This window comes from Hoplias malabaricus, chromosome Y (genome assembly GCF_029633855.1).
Source record: "Hoplias malabaricus isolate fHopMal1 chromosome Y, fHopMal1.hap1, whole genome shotgun sequence".
Taxonomy (NCBI): Eukaryota; Metazoa; Chordata; class Actinopteri; order Characiformes; family Erythrinidae; genus Hoplias; species Hoplias malabaricus.
This window is the reverse complement of record NC_089820.1, coordinates 15,056,163-15,073,797: the sequence shown is the minus strand read 5'-3', so window position 1 is coordinate 15,073,797 and position 17,635 is coordinate 15,056,163. Positions and strand designations below refer to the sequence as shown.

The 17,635-nt window shown below is 40.2% G+C and overlaps 1 protein-coding gene across 1 annotated transcript in view; it reads left to right on the top strand.

Annotated features, from left to right (window-relative positions):
• The first annotated feature begins 2,999 nt into the window (after window positions 1-2,999).
• LOC136678685 (voltage-dependent N-type calcium channel subunit alpha-1B-like) overlaps window positions 3,000-17,635 on the top strand; it is a 129,428-nt gene continuing 114,792 nt past the window's right edge. Inside the window, exons 1-3 of the mRNA XM_066656778.1 lie at window positions 3,000-3,850; window positions 8,099-8,204; window positions 9,774-9,913. Coding sequence (XP_066512875.1) covers window positions 3,579-3,850; window positions 8,099-8,204; window positions 9,774-9,913 — 518 coding nt within the window. The 5' untranslated portion in view covers window positions 3,000-3,578. The remainder of the gene's footprint in view (window positions 3,851-8,098; window positions 8,205-9,773; window positions 9,914-17,635) is intronic.

Below are 17,635 nucleotides of genomic sequence, written 5' to 3'. Positions count from 1 at the left end.
TTGGAAGAGAGTAAATGGTGTTTTAAACTATTTTTGGGTTTAATGCAAATTTAGTTTTCCATTTCTTTGTCAAAACATGTTCAACCTTTACACTCTTTGCACATCATTTGGTTTTGTCAATATGGTCTACAGGGTGGCACGGTGGCGCAGCAGGTAGTGTCGCAGTCACACGGCTCCAGGGACCAGTTCGATTCCTGCTCTGGGTGACTGTTTGTGAGGAGTTGGTGTGTTCTCCCTGTGTCTGTGTGGGTTTCCTCCGGGTGCTCCGGTTTCCTCCCACAGTCCAAAAACACGTTGATAGGTGGATTGGTGACTCAAAAGTGTCCGTAGGTGTGTGTGTGAGTGTGTGTTGCCCTGTGAAGGACTGGCGCCCCCTGCAGGATGTATTCCCGCCTTGCGCCTGATGATTCCAGGTAGGCTCTGGACCCACCCCGACCCTGAACTGGATAAGCGGTTACAGATGAATGAATGAATGAATGAGTGAATGAATGAATGAATGAATGAATATGGTCTACACCCAACATTCTCCCTTCCTACCTTGGTGAGCAAATGCTCTACATTTTCCTTACTTTAGTTCTCCAGATGCATGTAGTTCAATAAGACCCTCTCCTCATTACTTATCAAGACAAATGAGATTTACAAAAGGAAATAAGCTGAAATTGTCTCTGTTCCCTGACATATAAAAAAACATGGTGTCACATTGTTTAAAGCTTCAGTCAATGCTTGGCCCAGTGCAATGCCTTAGACTGCTTCAGGTCCTGGTACAAAATAACCAGAAACAAATGGAGACACATCTATTATACATTGACCAGTGCTAATCAAAAAGACTGCCATTTGCCTGACTTATTGCATATAATACATACACAGACAAGCCTAAACTTTAAGATGACTTTGTTTCTACCCTCACGTCTTCAGCTCCACTGACCATGTAGGTGCAATGTAAATCTACAATTAAACTGTAGTCCTTCAGTTGCTTTCCATGTTTCTTAGGCTTCATCTCGTGTGCCCTACCTGGGTAGTGGTGTGTTAGTGTGTGTTACAGTGCTCTGTAGACAAAACAGTACTGCTGGAGTTTCAGACCCCTCAGTGTCACCACTGAACTGAGAATAGTCCACTGATTAAAAAAAAAAAAACAGTCAACAGCGTACTGTGTACACTGATGAAGGACTAGAGGATGACTAACACTTTACAGCAACAGATGAGCTACAATGACAAGATCCACCAAGTGTTTCATTAGGGCTTGATGATACAGTCAAAATTTATGTCACAGTATATTTCTAAATTTCAGTCGATATAATTCCAATATGGGTGGCACGGTGGTGCAGCAGGTAGTGTTGCAGTCACACAGCTCCAGGGACCTGGAGGTTGTGGGTTCGATTCCCGCTCCGAGTGACTGTCTGTGAGGAGTTGGTGTGTTCTCCCCGTGTCCGTGTGGGTTTCCTCCGGGTGCTACGGTTTCCTCCCACAGGAAACATCAAACACACATTGGTAGGTGGATTGGTGACTCAAAAGTGTCCTTAGGTGTGAGTGTGTGTGTGTCTGTGTTGCCCTGTGAAGGACTGGCGCCCCCTCCAGGGTGTATTCTCGCCTTGCGTCGAATGATTTCAGGTAGGCTCTGGACCCACCGTGACCCTGAACTGGATAAGTGCTTACAGATAATGAATAAATGAATGAATGAATGAATAATTCCAATATCAATATAAAAAACAAAAAAGCTACAGAAAAACTGCCCAGGACAAACAAGAAATACGACATCACAATCAAACATAACCCTCTTGGCTTTGTCAATACTAATATTTCTAAACTAAATATCATACCATTGTTATTGACACATTTTATATTTTGGTATGAATTTTGAATTATTGTCCAGCCTTATGTGGAATGGTGGACAGTGCAAACTCCAGCAGCACATCCCCACCACATCAGTGTCACTGTTGCGCTGAGAATGGAAAAATTTGAGGAACACTGTGTACGTGAAGTAAAAATAATATAAATGCATATTATGTAAGTATGAAGCTTTCCTCTTTTGGAAATATTTTGAGAAGAACCAGTTCAGTGGAAAAGGCAGCTTTGCCTGGAAGAGTTTAAAGTCATACAGGAAGAGCACAGGCAGCCACAAGATGGACAGAGATAATCAGATGATTCATGGACAGTCCATTAAGAAGCTTAGAAATCCAAACAAAAGACGAGGTTCTGGAGAAACACCACTCTTATAATCCCCTAAGAAAAATGTGGAATTAAGTAATGGTCACAATACTGAATACCAGGTATCTGTCAGAAGGGCAGAAAATTAGGCACCAATGATGGAATGCTGAAACAATCAAAATACTCATTTGTTTGGGTTTGGAGTGGCATTTGTGGCTTTCAAATCTAACTACCCAGTATCACTACATGATGTTACCACAGCTCACCAGTTTGAAAGCCATCAAATCCCCTCACAAGGCGTCGTGTTCCACTATCCAGGCTGAGAACTTTCCAGAAGGTTATAGCCTGTTATTGCAGCTAAACTGGGCAAAGCCCTTATTAATTCTCTTGTTTTGGGAAGATGTTTCATGACGTGTCCACAACCTTTTGGCCACGCAGTGTATATAACTGCTTTAACTAAGCTATTAGTGGCTAATATGATTTTAAAAAAATATGGAATAATTTTCCAGGCTTATGGGAATACACTTGTTTTTCTAGCAATGACTCCTCCAGCACGAGGTCGTTATAATGCAGCACACATGACCGCAGGCTCTGACTGAAGTTGCTGCTCGTTTTAACGCATGAGTGCGGTCACTGTGTGGCACCACAGCAGGACAGAGTCCGGCACCGGGCTGGCGCAGCAGCAGCAGCAGGTAGCCTGCTGTCGCGGATTTACTCCTTTTTGCCCCCTCGTGCCATGGATACTGGGACGGGGCAGGTGTGGTCTCTGCGTCACGTGACGCGTGACGTGGGCCGGTTCAGAAGGAGCAACGGTTGGTGCTGCGGGAAACGGGCTCGCGCTCCCGTCGCTTGCGGACCTGCATAGAAGAGCGCCAGACTCGGTTGTGTTGTTGTTCGGTCTCAACTCGGGCGTGCTGCAGCGATGGACAGGCGGAGGGAGATTCGGAGGTGAAGAGCCCCTCAGCACAACAACAACTGCCAGCGTCAGCACCAGCCTCTGGAGCATCTGCAACAGCATCGAAGCTTGACGGGGGGAATAAAATTGGACTGGGGTCTGCTCTGGTGAACATTCGCGTGCCTTTCTGGCTTCGAGAAATGAACGCCACAAAGCACGAGGCGCCGAGGCTTGTGTAACACGGGCTGGTAAACTTCAGACTGGAATGACACTGCTTGAATGGAGGTGACTGAAAACATGTGTCTGGGTGTCTAGTACTCTTTCAGACTGGTATCGTTCTGTAGCTTTTGCTTTTAAACCTAACAGAAAAAGGACCTTGTGTTTTGTTTGGTGAATGGGCTGCTGCCGCTGCTGCTGTATGGGATGCGCGCGCCGTATGGATGAGCCCCTCGCGCGTTGTGATGCTTCTTCTCCCTGCGCTGGCTCGTGTGCAGCGTGATTTGCGTGCTCCGCGTGCTCCAGTCCGTGCGTTCGCAGAATGGGCCGCCTGGAAGACGAGCTCTCGGGCCGCTATGGAGGGAGCGGCTCCGGTTCCCCGTGCTCGGCTCCGGGGAGAGGGGCGAGCCGGCAGCCAGGCCCCGCGGCCGCGCAGCGCGTCTACAAACAGACAATGGCCCAGAGAGCCCGCACAATGGCCATCTACAACCCCATCCCCGTCAAACAGAACTGCCTCACTGTCAACCGCTCCCTCTTCATCTTCAGCGAGGACAACGGCATCCGCAAGTATGCCAAGAAAATAACCGAGTGGCCATATCCTTCACTCTCGAGCACCTACACACAGGTGACCGCGTATGACAAAGCACAAAGTGCCCGAAGGGAGACGCCGTACGTCTTCAGCATACGCGAGTTTCTCGCTCTCTACGTGTCTTTTCTGCTCCAGGAAGCTCAAGTTTGTTTGGGATGAAACATGTTGTTATGAAAGATGAAAGGTCTTGTTGTGTCTAGGAGCGTTGTGGAAGAGTTTAGTGTGGAGTTCAGGGAGCTATTGATGCCATGAAGCAGAGTATACGTAAGCAGCGCCTAGGGAAGCCACAGGCTCTGAACTGGGGTGTTGGCTCACACACTCTAAACAAACAGCAACACAGGGCAGGAGTAGAACAGAGGTAGTAACAAGAAGGGAGGAAAACAGAGGAGAACATGAAACGATAGTGGAAAGAAAGCAAGAGACAGGTGGTAAAAAGAGGAGAAAAGTAGTAGTAGAAGGAACAGAGAACTGGCACAGTAGAAAGTAGGGACAACAGACTTAGCAGGAAAAAAAGAAAGGGAAGAGAGAAGAGGTAGTAGAAAGAAGAAGAGAATGGGTAAAAAGTAGGAAAGAAGAATGTGGTAGATGGAAAAATGAGAACATTAATTCATTAATTCATCCATTATCTGTACCCACTTATCCAGTGCAGGGTCGCAGAATAGTAGAAAGAAAAGGGATAGAAAAAGAGTAGAACAGGAGTGAAAACAGATAGCAGTGGAGAGCAGAACAGATGGAGATTGAAGGGAGGAGAACAGAGATAGGAGAAAGAAACGAGACCAGTTAGAATGAAGAGGGGGAGAACAGAGTAATTAGGAAGAATAGAGTGGGGTGGTATTAGAAAGAGATAAAAGATCTGACGGTAAAGTGAATGAGGAGAGTAGAACCGAGATGGTAGAAAGGGCTAATAGAATTTAGATGTTCTTGGAGGGTTGTAGAATTCGGGTTATGGATTGAGGGAAGTACATTCAGGGTAGTAGAATGAGCAGAGTAGAATTGGGGTAATAGAATATGGGGTATAAAGTAAAGGTATATGAATGGTAAAAACTGAGGATTGGAATGATAGAATGATGGTAGTAGAATGGAGAATTACAGAAAGGGGTAATAAAATTGGGATAAAATTAAGACAGCAATAAAATGCTAGAGAACAAAGCATTGCTAGAAGCAGTAGTAGAAATTCAAAGATCCAAAGGTTAGTGCAGAGGGGCAGGAAGTGATGGGGGTGGGAGAGAGATCCAATTGTAGAAGGTAGAACAGATGGTGGCAGGGTAATATAATGAGGGGTTAAATAGAGGTGGTATACTTGGTAAAAGAATGAGGGAGAGTGCAAAAAGGGCATTGGAACAAAGCTATCAGAAAAGGGTAAATGAACAGAGGGTTTGTAGAATGAATTGTAGACTGCAAGAAGGGAGAGCAGATTGAGGGTAGTAAAGTAGAGTTCAAAGGAGTTGGGAAATAGCATGAGAATAGTGGTGTGAGACAGTAGAGTCTGAAAGGTGGGACTGGATGGAAATATGTACATTATTGGATTTGCAGAATGTTACTAGCAGGGTAAGGATAGTAATCAAGAACATGGGCAATAGAAGACTAGGTAGAACAAGGAGAAGGTGTGGTTGAATAGGAATTCTAACCAGGAAGGGTTAGAGTAGGAGAAGTACACTGAGTATGAAAAAAATGGTTAATAGAAGAGAGGTGGAAGAATAGAGATCATAATGATAGTAGTGGAATGAAGATAAGCACAGTGGGACAACATGGCTGAAGGAATGAGATGAAGAGCAGTGCAATAAAGAGCTTGAAGATGAGAGTAGAAGTGATGGGGCAGTGGAAAATGGGGTACAGTAGAATCAGGTAAAGAGAATAGGTTTCAGATTGGATTTGTCGGAGAAGTGCAGTGGAAAGATTTATTTGCCTATTTCCTTTTAATGTTTCAGTTGTTTTTAAGACACAAATCACAGATAGAATGCTTTAATGTAACAGGCTTTGGCTCAGTGTAGGCTCCATCTTCTCCATGCTGGGCCTGTCCTTTCTGGGCTCTTTTCCACTCCAAAGCCAATGCGGTATTGATCCTGTGGAATCAGCCGAGCCTCCCGGTCGCTCCTAGCAACCAAAACACTTCTTGCATTAGGCTGCCCAAATTAGTGTGCAGACTGGCCTGTGGGAATAGCAGTAATAAGCGCCTAAAACGCAGCTGTACATTGCATGAAGATATTGCTTCTACTTTTTCTGGTCATAAAAACTAAATTAATAAATAAAATTCTGTGAGGGCTCACCAGATTTGCTTTGCAGTAAATAGCCTGTCTGTTTGGGATTGAAGTCCACAAAACTAAGTCTAGATTGGTGTTGCAGGTCTAAAGGTTCTTTTGATTGGTACATTTGCCATTCTAGAAATGATTTCTTTTTCCTACAGATGTTTTCTACAGCTTTCTTTTTCTGTAGGTAAAAGAAACAATAACATTTTGTTAAAGAATATTCACAATCATGCCTTATATAATCTTTTTGAATCCGTTTCCAGTGCAGCATCACTAAGACTGGTAAAGATCCATGTGCTCTCCTAGGTGCTGAAGCCACCCACATGAATTATATTGGCTATGTGCTTGCAGTGGCTTAGGCAGCGAGGAAGTGGGGATTGCCCAGCAAACCAAACATGGCAGTGTTTGCAGCGTGGGTGGCTCTCCACATGAGAGCGAACAGGTTGATTCCTGTAGTGCTCTCACTCATGTTGACAAAAACTCAGTCAAAACTTAATTACCTCATATTAGTCTGCACTGAATCAAAAGTGATACCCTGATTTCTTTTGAATCAAATGTGTACGTCATATACATGTTCACAGAATATGCCTTATATATCAACACTTTTTTATAAGCAACTACACTGGATAAATTATTACATGGACATCACAAAGTGATTTAAGGTAATTCACTGTGTGTTTTCAGTTTGTGATTTATGCAGTTTAGAAAATTAGCAAAATGCATAATAACATATGACCTGTCCAATACTTGTAAAGGCATATTTTTCCAGCATTTGTCAGCCACACGGCCATTAGGGTGTAGTTTGCCTTACAAAAGAGTACTGGCCATGAAGAACCCTATACCAACCATTTCCATTTTTAGTAGTACTACAAGTAGCTTTTTTGTCCACCTTTACCAGTGGAGATAATCATTCTTTCAAACTGACCATGCATTTACATGGAAAAATACATGCAAATAACCAGTAAAAAATGCTTTATTGATCACATTGTTTTTTTAAAATTTTTCACATATATGCTTCTATATTACAAGGGTTCAAATGTCAATCCAACGCATCCTAGAGATATTGGATGGTGCTCCACTACCTTATGCCCCTTAAGACTGGTGAGTTTAGACTGATGTGTAGCTGTTCCACAACATCTTATGCTATTACTAATGTTTTTCAATGATGGTTGTACAAGAAACAAATCTGTTTCACTAGTTATAAGGAATATTTGGATACTTTTTGACATATATTGTACAAATACGATAGTATGTATTATTTAAGTGACTTTTTATCACTTTCAGACAGGACAAGGATTTTTGTAGGTTTATGTTACACTCCGACAGATACTTAATGCTGGAATGTATTGATTTGGCCTTTGTAAGGGCTCCACTGTGTTAAAATCTGTCCTCTGTTCTGACGCATGTACCCTGATCATTGCCACAGTTAACAAGGGAGATGCTGATGCAGTTAAGGCCCGTTTTTAGCTCTTCTGATCTGTGTTAAGGTTGGTCTTTGGGTTAAACTATAGTCCATACCGTCATAAATGGAATCACCCTTCAGTTTTACAGCATCTGCACATGGGCCAATTAAGGCTGTAAGAGTGCTGAATACATCTAATACCTCTGTGATCAAGGCAATGACTCCACAAGCCATGAATTATGTCCAAATTAGCAGATCTAACATACCCTTCCAAATGCATCCACAGCTCAGGTTCATCCTATTGACCATAACAGTGATTTATATTACTAGTAATGTTCATTATAAGCCTTTTAATGTCTTTGGCCTTGTGGAAAGCCCAGCATTGCTGGTGAACCATGTAATTTCTTACATTGACTTTTATATTTTTTACATTTGAAAAAAGGTTCTTCTTTCACAAATCTCATTTATAGTAAGGCCCTTTAAAGATCCATCAATTGAAGTGCTGTTTAACTGGTTCTCTCCTGTCACCATTTCCAATAGGTGTTGCTTGATAGCTTCATTTTTAAGAATGTCACATATTATGTGTTCTTCCTTGACCCTCTCACTCCATTTGAGTACATGATCCTCGCCACCATCATAGCAAACTGCATTGTGCTGGCTTTGGAACAGCATTTACCTGCAGGCGATATGACCCCAATGTCACAGCGATTGGTGAGTACGTTATAACATTAGTTATCAAAATAATCCTTAGGGGCCTCAAGTGGTCCACATTATTACTCTGTATGTTAGATTGAAGTATGAATTTGGATCTACTAGGTTTCCTGAGGACTGGTCTAAGAACCACTGCCCCATAGCACTGAAGACATTCTGGCCATAATTATTAATACACAGTCAAATTTGTAAATATGTAAATTTGCTACAACACTTTCTTCCAGTATATAAATAGGTTATGCCAAAATTAAACATTGCCTTTTGTAGCTAATAGAACTTTTCATGCTGCGCCTACAATTAAGTTACTTTTATTTTTACTTAAAATACCTTTGTAAACTCTGATTCAAGGCTCTAAGTCAATGTCAGTCATTCAGTAAATCTAAAGGGGACTTATCTTGCCCATTTAGAGGACTTGCTGTGGTTGAGCTCAGATGAGGTGGCTGTAAAACTATAAAGTCACTGCACTTGATGTCAAAAGTGGACCCCAATCAAAATAGTCCAGTTTATGTAATTTTTTAAACTAGCCAGCCCACACAAAAAAAGGCTTGGTGGACTCATTTCACAGTTTGTGCATTTGTAGGTGCTCCAAATGTCCAAATTAATGTGGTAATGTAAAAATGTAACCATAGCTTTTTACACCCGTTCTGTCCTAACTGGATGGCTATTCAAATGTGCAAAATAAATATAATATGAAATCAATAGTTATCAATAATAGATGGGACGTAGATGGACATATTGCCAGCAGTTTGTACAGCTGGCACTCCCTAGCAACAATAACTATGACTGAATGCATTTGTGGGCAGTGTGTGGACTGGGACAAAGGAATGAACAGAGAAGCTGCATAAGGTTTCCAGACATAATGGTAGGATACCCCTCCATGAGAAGCTTCTCAGCAGGTGGAGGAAGCAGTGAGTGGCAAGCAGCTGGGAGGATTTCCTCAATGCTTCTTTGTAAACCCAGCAGTATCACACTGTGACACTCTTTCATCCATCCACCAACTCATCCTGCTATTTTAAAATGTTTTCAGATTAGCTTTTTGAACTCTGCTGTTACATGGCATCATTAGGAGGATGAACACTTGGATCCATGTTTGCTTGGGCAGGGGGTCTGAGGTGCCAGAGGTTTGAGCCTTTATTAAAATGGGATGTCACTCATTCAACCCATGGCCCTCACAGCTGTCTTCTGCAGTTGATACCTTCACTTGGGTAGCTAGACACATTGACTTCAAATATGAGAGAGGATATTAAATTTAACTATATCTTTCAGGGTGGAATTACATGGCATGTCTGTCAAGATGATCCTGAAACATAATTAAAGAGCCCATACCTTATATACGAACAGAGATAAACTTTCAAAATGTCCCACATTGTTATATGTACCCATTCAACCCTTAAGCAGTCCAGTCTTTCCCATTCATTTAGAAAGGGACCAACAATCTTTGAATGATTTGCAGTACAGGTTAGTCTTTGTGGATGAAGAGAGTGTTTGGAAAATGTTTGTGCATGTGTGTGTACTGTCTGTTTGTGGTTTATATGAGAGAAAGCAATATATAATGTGTTTCACCAACAGGAAAACACAGAGCCCTACTTCATTGGCATCTTTTGCTTCGAGGCTGGGATTAAGATCATCGCCCTTGGCTTTGGTTTTCATAAAGGCTCCTACCTCCGTAACGGGTGGAATGTAATGGATTTCGTTGTCGTGTTGACGGGGTGAGTCTCTAGATTACTGCTAATCTTTTCTGCACAGTGCTTTGCTAGATTTCAGGGGAGATGAGGTTTTACAGTTGTTCTCCAGGATCATTCTGTGATCTTGGAGATGAAGGTACCAGGCTATAGCATCAGTTACTGAACCAATTCATGTCAGTGATTTGTTCTAACCTGGAATATCATGTATACGTCCTCTTTCAGGTGCTACATTTTTCTGAATTCTCATGCAACACACAAATATAACATATAACAAAAAAACACTTTGCCAGTTGAAAAAGTGTTGAAAAGCACAAACCGAGATAAGGATTTTGCTCTATTCCTGCGCTGTATGTTGGTAATATTGACATGTTTTTGCTGTGTTGGATCACCTAAATTGCAAATGTCTCCAAGCACGGGAGATGGCTAACTTCATTACTGAAATTCCTACAAAACTAAATAGTGTGAAATTTTGTGGTAATTCAAACAGTGAATAAAAATTTACAGATAAGTATATTATAGAGATAAGAAAAGTCATATTTTTTCATCAAACATGCTGTTTCATTTTAAAATATGCAGAGTTCTGAATGTAAACAAACCACCATTGTAGATATTCCCATTAAGAAATGAGAGCTTAAATGAAGAGAAACTGAGGACAGAGAAGGACATGGTATGGAAAGAATGAGAGAGTTAGAGAGGGCATTGAGTACTAAAGTATAAAAAGTACCAAATATATTTTCGGAAGTGATATTAACAGACTTAAACTTGCTAAAAATAAAGTAATGCTTTGTATTTCTTTTGTAATATGGTCATTTTAGAGAGACATTGCTTTGTAACTACAGCAGTTCAGCGCTGTATGTGTTTGTATACAGTGGCTGGTGCTTCTGGTTGTAGGAACTGTGTTCTAAGAGCTGACACAGCTCAGGGGGAGGTGTGTATGTGTGTGTGTTTATGAGGGGTGGCTGGTCCTGGGGGATAGAGCAGTGACGGGGGTGATGTTGCATCTGCGCAGCTTTCTGTGTGGTTACTGCCTACACTGGGGAGGGTCCTGGCTCACTTTCACTAATGGCTGGGAGATTTACTTTACCCATCCACCGGGGCTTACGTCAGCCTGCCACCTCATTGCAATAAACAGATTTAGTGGAAGCAGCTCTCTTCCTGCAACGGAAAAGGCCTGAGCGCAGAGCTGCAGAACACACAGCTCTCTTTTCTCTGTAGGGAGCAGAGGGTGATGTTTTATGTAGACGCAGTTGCAATGTAAGATGAATAATGACGTCATTGTCCAATTAAAAATGTGTATCCCCAAAATAGTCATTTTCAGGAGAAGGAAAAAACCTTATCTTTCAATGGAAGTGAATGTAAAAATATTTTATTCCATGTAATTTAGGTGCATTTATATTGGTTTATTCCTCATAAATGAATCAAATGCTGTAATCAAATGGTGTAGTAAAATAAAAATGGACAAAAATGGAGATACATGTTTTTAATTGGTCAGTAACGATATACATAACCACATAAGCATTTAAGCACATAAGACATCTCCATCACGGAGAAAAAACAAAAAAACTGATGTTAATATTGGGACATTTAACAAATATAACAGGTATTTTATAAGTCAGATATTTGTAATATTTATACATTATTAGACAATTAGTGTAGTTTAAAAAATATTAAATATTGTATTGGATATCAAACATGGGGAAAAAACTAAAAATATTAACACAAGTTGTTGTGATATTAAACGGTATTGAAAAAAATAATATAAATATTAAAAAGAAAATAACTTGACAAGTCTTTGGCATACGACTGAAAGGATATTTTAGTAGTTTTTAAAGGAACGTTTAAAAATATGAAAATAGTTGTGGATGTAAGGATTAATGTACAGTAAATACAGTGCAGTGATGCCTTGGGGTGGACAGTCTCAGACACTGATGGTGATTTAGGGCAGTTGTTTGGGTGAGGTCGGGTTTATTGACAGTTTGTCAGGTGTTTTGTGGTGGGCTGTCAGTCCTCTTGGTCTGATATCGCGTGGCGTGTGGCCGCTTGATTCAATCGAGGCAGCGTGATGTGATAACTGCTGTGGCGGTCCATTACAGAACCGTCCAGTCCTGTTATCAGTGAGCTGCTCCAGGCAGTGATTTAGCTGCTCTGCCACTGTCCTGATGACTGTGGGACAGTTGAGGAACTGGGGCATGTCTGCGGCATAACAAAAATGCCCAGTTCCCAGTCCACTTCCTTCTGGATGGGTGATGACCCCACAGCTGGGATAATGGCTGTGTCATTGATTGCTTGTAAATTAAGGTTGAAAACAATGGCTGAAAATGCTGTAGTGTGCTTTTCCTGTTTGGGATCTAATGGAATGTCACCAGGTCCATGTGACAGAACTATGGTTGTGTTTAAAATTGGCTTAAATTGACTGATGTCATTATAGAAAAATCTGTCTACTCTGACCAAACTGTGATTGTCTTGACAACAGAATAATAGGAGTGTTAATATATCTAAAACATGTTACTGGCAATATCTGATGAATCTTCTATAAATAGTTTGCAGTATTTGGCTAAAATTGCAAACATGTTTTTCAGCATGTTCCGGCATGAACAAAACACCACACAAGTGTTAATTACTTGAAAGTTATATTTTATAATAAAGTTTTATTTTAATAGGCATTATTTCATTGATATAATGCTTATTATTATTATTATTATTATTATTATTATTAATAATATTTAAATATAATGCATATAGTTGCTGTCCAGTGAAAAACATGTATCTTAAAAATGGCAACTTTACAGGAGAAGGAAAAAACATTAACTTTCAATGGAAGTCAATGTAAGATTTTATTCGAACTCATTTTGTAGCATTTATCTTGTTCCATTCATCAACGTAAGGTCAAGGACAGCTGCTATGTTCAAATGATGTAGTAAACTAGAAATCACCAACAACACAGATACACGTTTTTAACTGGACAATGACAATTTATATTCTTTTTAATTAGCTGCTTTATAACAAAGTGAAAATATTTCATGACGACTGTTCCATTAGCAAATTAACTTGGAATGCAATATTATTTAGCATGTAATATGTACGTCTTCTGGCCATTGGAACAACTCTAGCACTCCTCCAATAAGACATTTGGCTTTGCTAATAAGAGAATATATCTGTCTCCCTGAGCTCACACCCTGATCAATACCCTATTGAACCAAACACACAGCCAATGGATTTGCTACACCATGTTTTTATGGCTGTGCAACCAAGCATTACATCTCTCTCTCTCTCTCTCTCTCTCTCTCTCTCTCTCTCTCTCTCTGTCTCTCTGTGTCTCTCTCTCTTTTTCTCTGTCTCTGTTTCCCTCTTTTTTCCCTCTCCCTTTCACTCACAGTCACTGCCTTTCTCTGTGTCTGTTTTTCTCTGTCTCTCTCTCTATATGTCTCTCTCGCTCGCTGTCTCTCTCTGTCTCTTGCTGGGTGTGGTGTTGATGTTATGGTGATCTGAATGGTTATATGTTTTCTATTGATTGCTCTTAATGAGCAGCTTTTGTTCTGTGAAGGAAGATTTCATGTCCTGTGTTTGATTGCTTTGAGCTCCTGGTGGGAGAGAGAGAGAAAGAGAGATTGCTGAGGGTAGAGGATTCAGATTTTGTGATATATATATATATATATATCATGTTTTCCGCTTGGCCATTTGAGGGTCACTACACTCAGACTGCTACAGATGTGGTCTGTTGTTGTAAATAATTGAATCTTAGCTTGGAAATATATAAACTACTTAAAGAAAATGTACAAAAGTTAATATAATTGCCTGGGGATTTTACAATATTTTCTTCCAAGATTGTAGTCACTGTCAGTGCTAGTCTCTGGAACATTAGTTGTCCAATTCTGGTAAATCAGCTAATAGATATCAATATAATCTTGTATCGTGTTTAATTAAGGGGTGGTGGCTGGTGTGACTCATGTTTAACATCCAGAGAAGGCCCTTGTGTTTATATGGATTCACAGCAACTAATTGCTGCTGTATCTGACAATATTGCACTGAAAATATTCATACATTGATTTAAAAAAAGGTTTGTTCTTCAAAACATGAAAGTACACACTGGTAGGTGGAGCATGGATAAGTCTATTGGAACATGATCATTTTGGCTCAGTTTCAGGACTTTTGTGTCTGTTGTGTCTTTGAGATAACAGAGGACAATCGTATTTCAGCAGCCTGCCTGGGGCTATGCTTGCCTTCCATATTCACATATTGAAGTAGCTGTTATTTTATATATTATCAATATATTGTACACTATCCTGTACCTGGAGTTAAATTCCATTTGATCTTGGACTGTCTTGCAAACTTAGTTATAGCAAGACCCATTAAACACACATAACTGAGCTTGTTCCAGTGAGGAAGAGAAGCCAGTAATATTGAGATGTCTATCTCAAAATCTGTTTCAGCAATGGGCTTGGATCATGTGACTTGGACACATTCCAGCAAGAACTCAGTGAAACGAACAAGCTGTGTTGATGAAGGCGGAGGTACTGTATGTGGCATAATGTCTCCTGCTGTTGCTTTTGCTGCCTTAGGGAACAAGCAGGAGCTTTGCACACCATCTGTGGGGACGAGTGGAGAGTTTGTCTGCAATCCGGCTGTCTCAGTGTTGTGTTATGCTAGGATGCACTAGCCAGAGTAGACATGCATTGTGCCTGCTGAACAGAGGAAACCATAACATTTTTTTTATTGATCAATCCACACACATGTTGTTATTATCTTCTAATGTTTAACTCAAAACAGGACTGAAAGGAAAAATAAATTTTTCTTCCATGTTTTCTCTTCAAACTATGATATATTTGTATCTTAAAAATACAGCTTCAAAATTATTGTGATGTTTCACTGACATGTAATAGGCAGAATAAAGCCTCTGTCATTGCTACTCTGGACTCAGCACTGCAGAAACTGCACTATATAAATTTTGGAAGAGGGTAGGAAACCAGCCCTACTCTCTCCTTCTCCACATTGATTTTACTACATCGCTAGAAAATGAATTAAAATGGGGGGGCAGGAGCAATAAATGAATGTATACGATTTTACGTCCTAAACTTATTTTAAGTTTGGTGTACACGTGGGGGAATTTCATCATGTGTGATAAACTGATTCATTTAGGACAATTTAATTCTTCATATCATTTTCATTAATGTTGGTTGTATTTTTTAACTGCTGACATGTGATTCTTCTAATGCTAGATAAAAAAAAAAACAGCTCATTTAAAATGCACCCCTTGGGGATACAGATGTAAACACAGCTTGTTAATCTTCATAGAAATGTGCAAAATGAGATGGGACAGCTCCATGTGAACATGCCCAATGCCAAGTGTCAGCTACATTGGTATTAAACCTACAGAAATATGCAAGGGATTGGTTGAACACAAGATTTTCCAACCACACCATTTAGCCTGAGTATGTTTCTACCCTAGATGGCTCTGACTAGTGGGATGCTGCACTCTCTGACCACTCTAAATCTCCTTCTCCTGGACTAAATAGATTTGGCTGTGGTTGCACTTCCTGAAGCAGTCTCATGATTTACATTCTATCTCTCTCTGTCTCTCTTTCTCTTTCTCTCTCTCTCTCTCTCTCTCTCTCTTTTTCTCTCTCTCTCTCTCTCTCTTTCTCTTTTCTTCTCTCTCTTTCTCTCAGTCACTTGCCTGTGTGTGTATATGTTTTCCTGTCATATTAAGTATTTTGAATGCATAAGAGCAATTTTGGAGACTGCCATCATTTCGTGAAGTCAGTTGTGCAGTTGTCCACAAGAGAAAGTGCTATGTCATGAAATATTTTCAGGGCTGTATTCTGGTTGCAGGCCCAACACTGAAGTCTATACACGTCATTGACATATTTCCCCTTATTCAATTTTTATGAGTTTGTTTGGACAAACCAGGGCTCTGCCACTTCAGGCTGGGGTAAACAGCCTCACCGTTGTTAACACTGGGGTTTTCGGTTTGTTGTTGTGTATCATTTTCCAATTGCTACTTATTTAACACATTACGGTTGTTGCTATATAATGGGTGAATAAGGCACATGGACTACCTTATATCCAATCACATTGTGAGGTCAGAAATACCTGTGGCATAATGCTAAAGATGCATGGATTCGGTATGCAGAACTTGTGAGGAAGGAAGTGCTGTGTGTGTGTGTGTGTGTGTGTCATTTTGTGCCAAATAATGTAATAAGAGCATAATAATGCAAAGACACTACTTTACAGAGCAATGAACATTTAGCAAACAGTTACTTAGAATATTCAGACATTGTAATATAACAAATGTTTAAATATGCTACATAAATTGAACATAAATACAATACAACTGACATAACAGCTCCAAAATGAGAAAAAACAAAAGGACACAACAAAGCAACTTGCTACAATACTGTTGATGTTCAATCTTATTGTAAACAAACATGCCAGTAAAAATAATGGTGGATATTGAAGTCAGGAAATATATTGAAAAAATATCCATATTTTGTGCAATGGGCCTAATAGGCCTAATAATAAGTATGTAGTTTGTTTGACACAAAGGTTTAGATGGAGTGAGGTTTTGTTGGTGAATTATTAGTAGAGCTGGAGTGTGTAGAAAGGGATCCCTATACAGCTCTGCTCCACTGTGCTCTGCTTGAGTTCAGTAATAGCCACATACACACACACACACACACACACACACACACACAAACTTACTTCAGTTTAGGTGATTTGAGTGTGGGATTTTGCTAAAACACCAGCAGAGTGTGTCCCCAGTAAATTGTGTGAATGTAATCATATTTAAATTAACAGGTCAAGTTTATTTTTAAAGCTGGTTTGCTTTACACTCTACTAGAGAAAAAAACAGAGTGTTAGGAATGTGTGACATAGGAAAAATAACACTTGTACACTGACACAGACAAAATGCACTAGTAATGCCACATTTAAAAACTGCTAATGAAACTGTAAGTACAATGAAACTAGCACATGCTTCCTTCAAGACATGTGAAGCTGGCTTTGCTTCTTACTGAATTGCCACAAACACATCATCACTGGACAGCATAGCATGCAATTTCAGTACAATCACAATTAAAGAGCCAGTTATATATAACGATGGTAATATAACGGTGCATAACCTGTTACAAATTATCTGCTTTTTTTAGTATGCCAAGCATACAGGGGATCATTAATATAGACTAATTTCAGACAAAGACATAACAAAAATTCTTATATTTTATATATTTAAAAAAATACTAATGTGTGGCACTGCTATTTCTGCATTCTGTCCTCTTCATCTTTTAAAAATAGAGGTTATTGGAGGGAAGTATGGTCATATTGCATTTTCACTGTATCACTCACCCGTAGGAGGGATGAAGGTAAATGTCCAAATAGATGCAATATCTCTTGGGCTACACTGTGAAATCTGACTCTAGTGGAGCTCTGTAAACTGGTCAAGACCTCATGTGTTTTCTATAATGCTCTAATGCACTCTTTCTCTCACTCACACACACACTCTCCCTTGCTCTCTCGCTCACTTTTACTCAGACTAAAGTGGCTTTTCTGATGCTAGCACCTAAAGCAGCTGTTAATCCTAGGCTTTCTCAGCTTTCTCCCAGGTACCAACAGTGTTGTGCTTTAGCATCAGCTGGCTGTAGATGAATGTTTTCCTCACTCTGAGCCAGCATGAGGAAGAACATCATAAAGACAAATGATAAATGTGATCCAGTTTAGCCGTTTCCCTAATGAAAATGTCCCTGACATTAT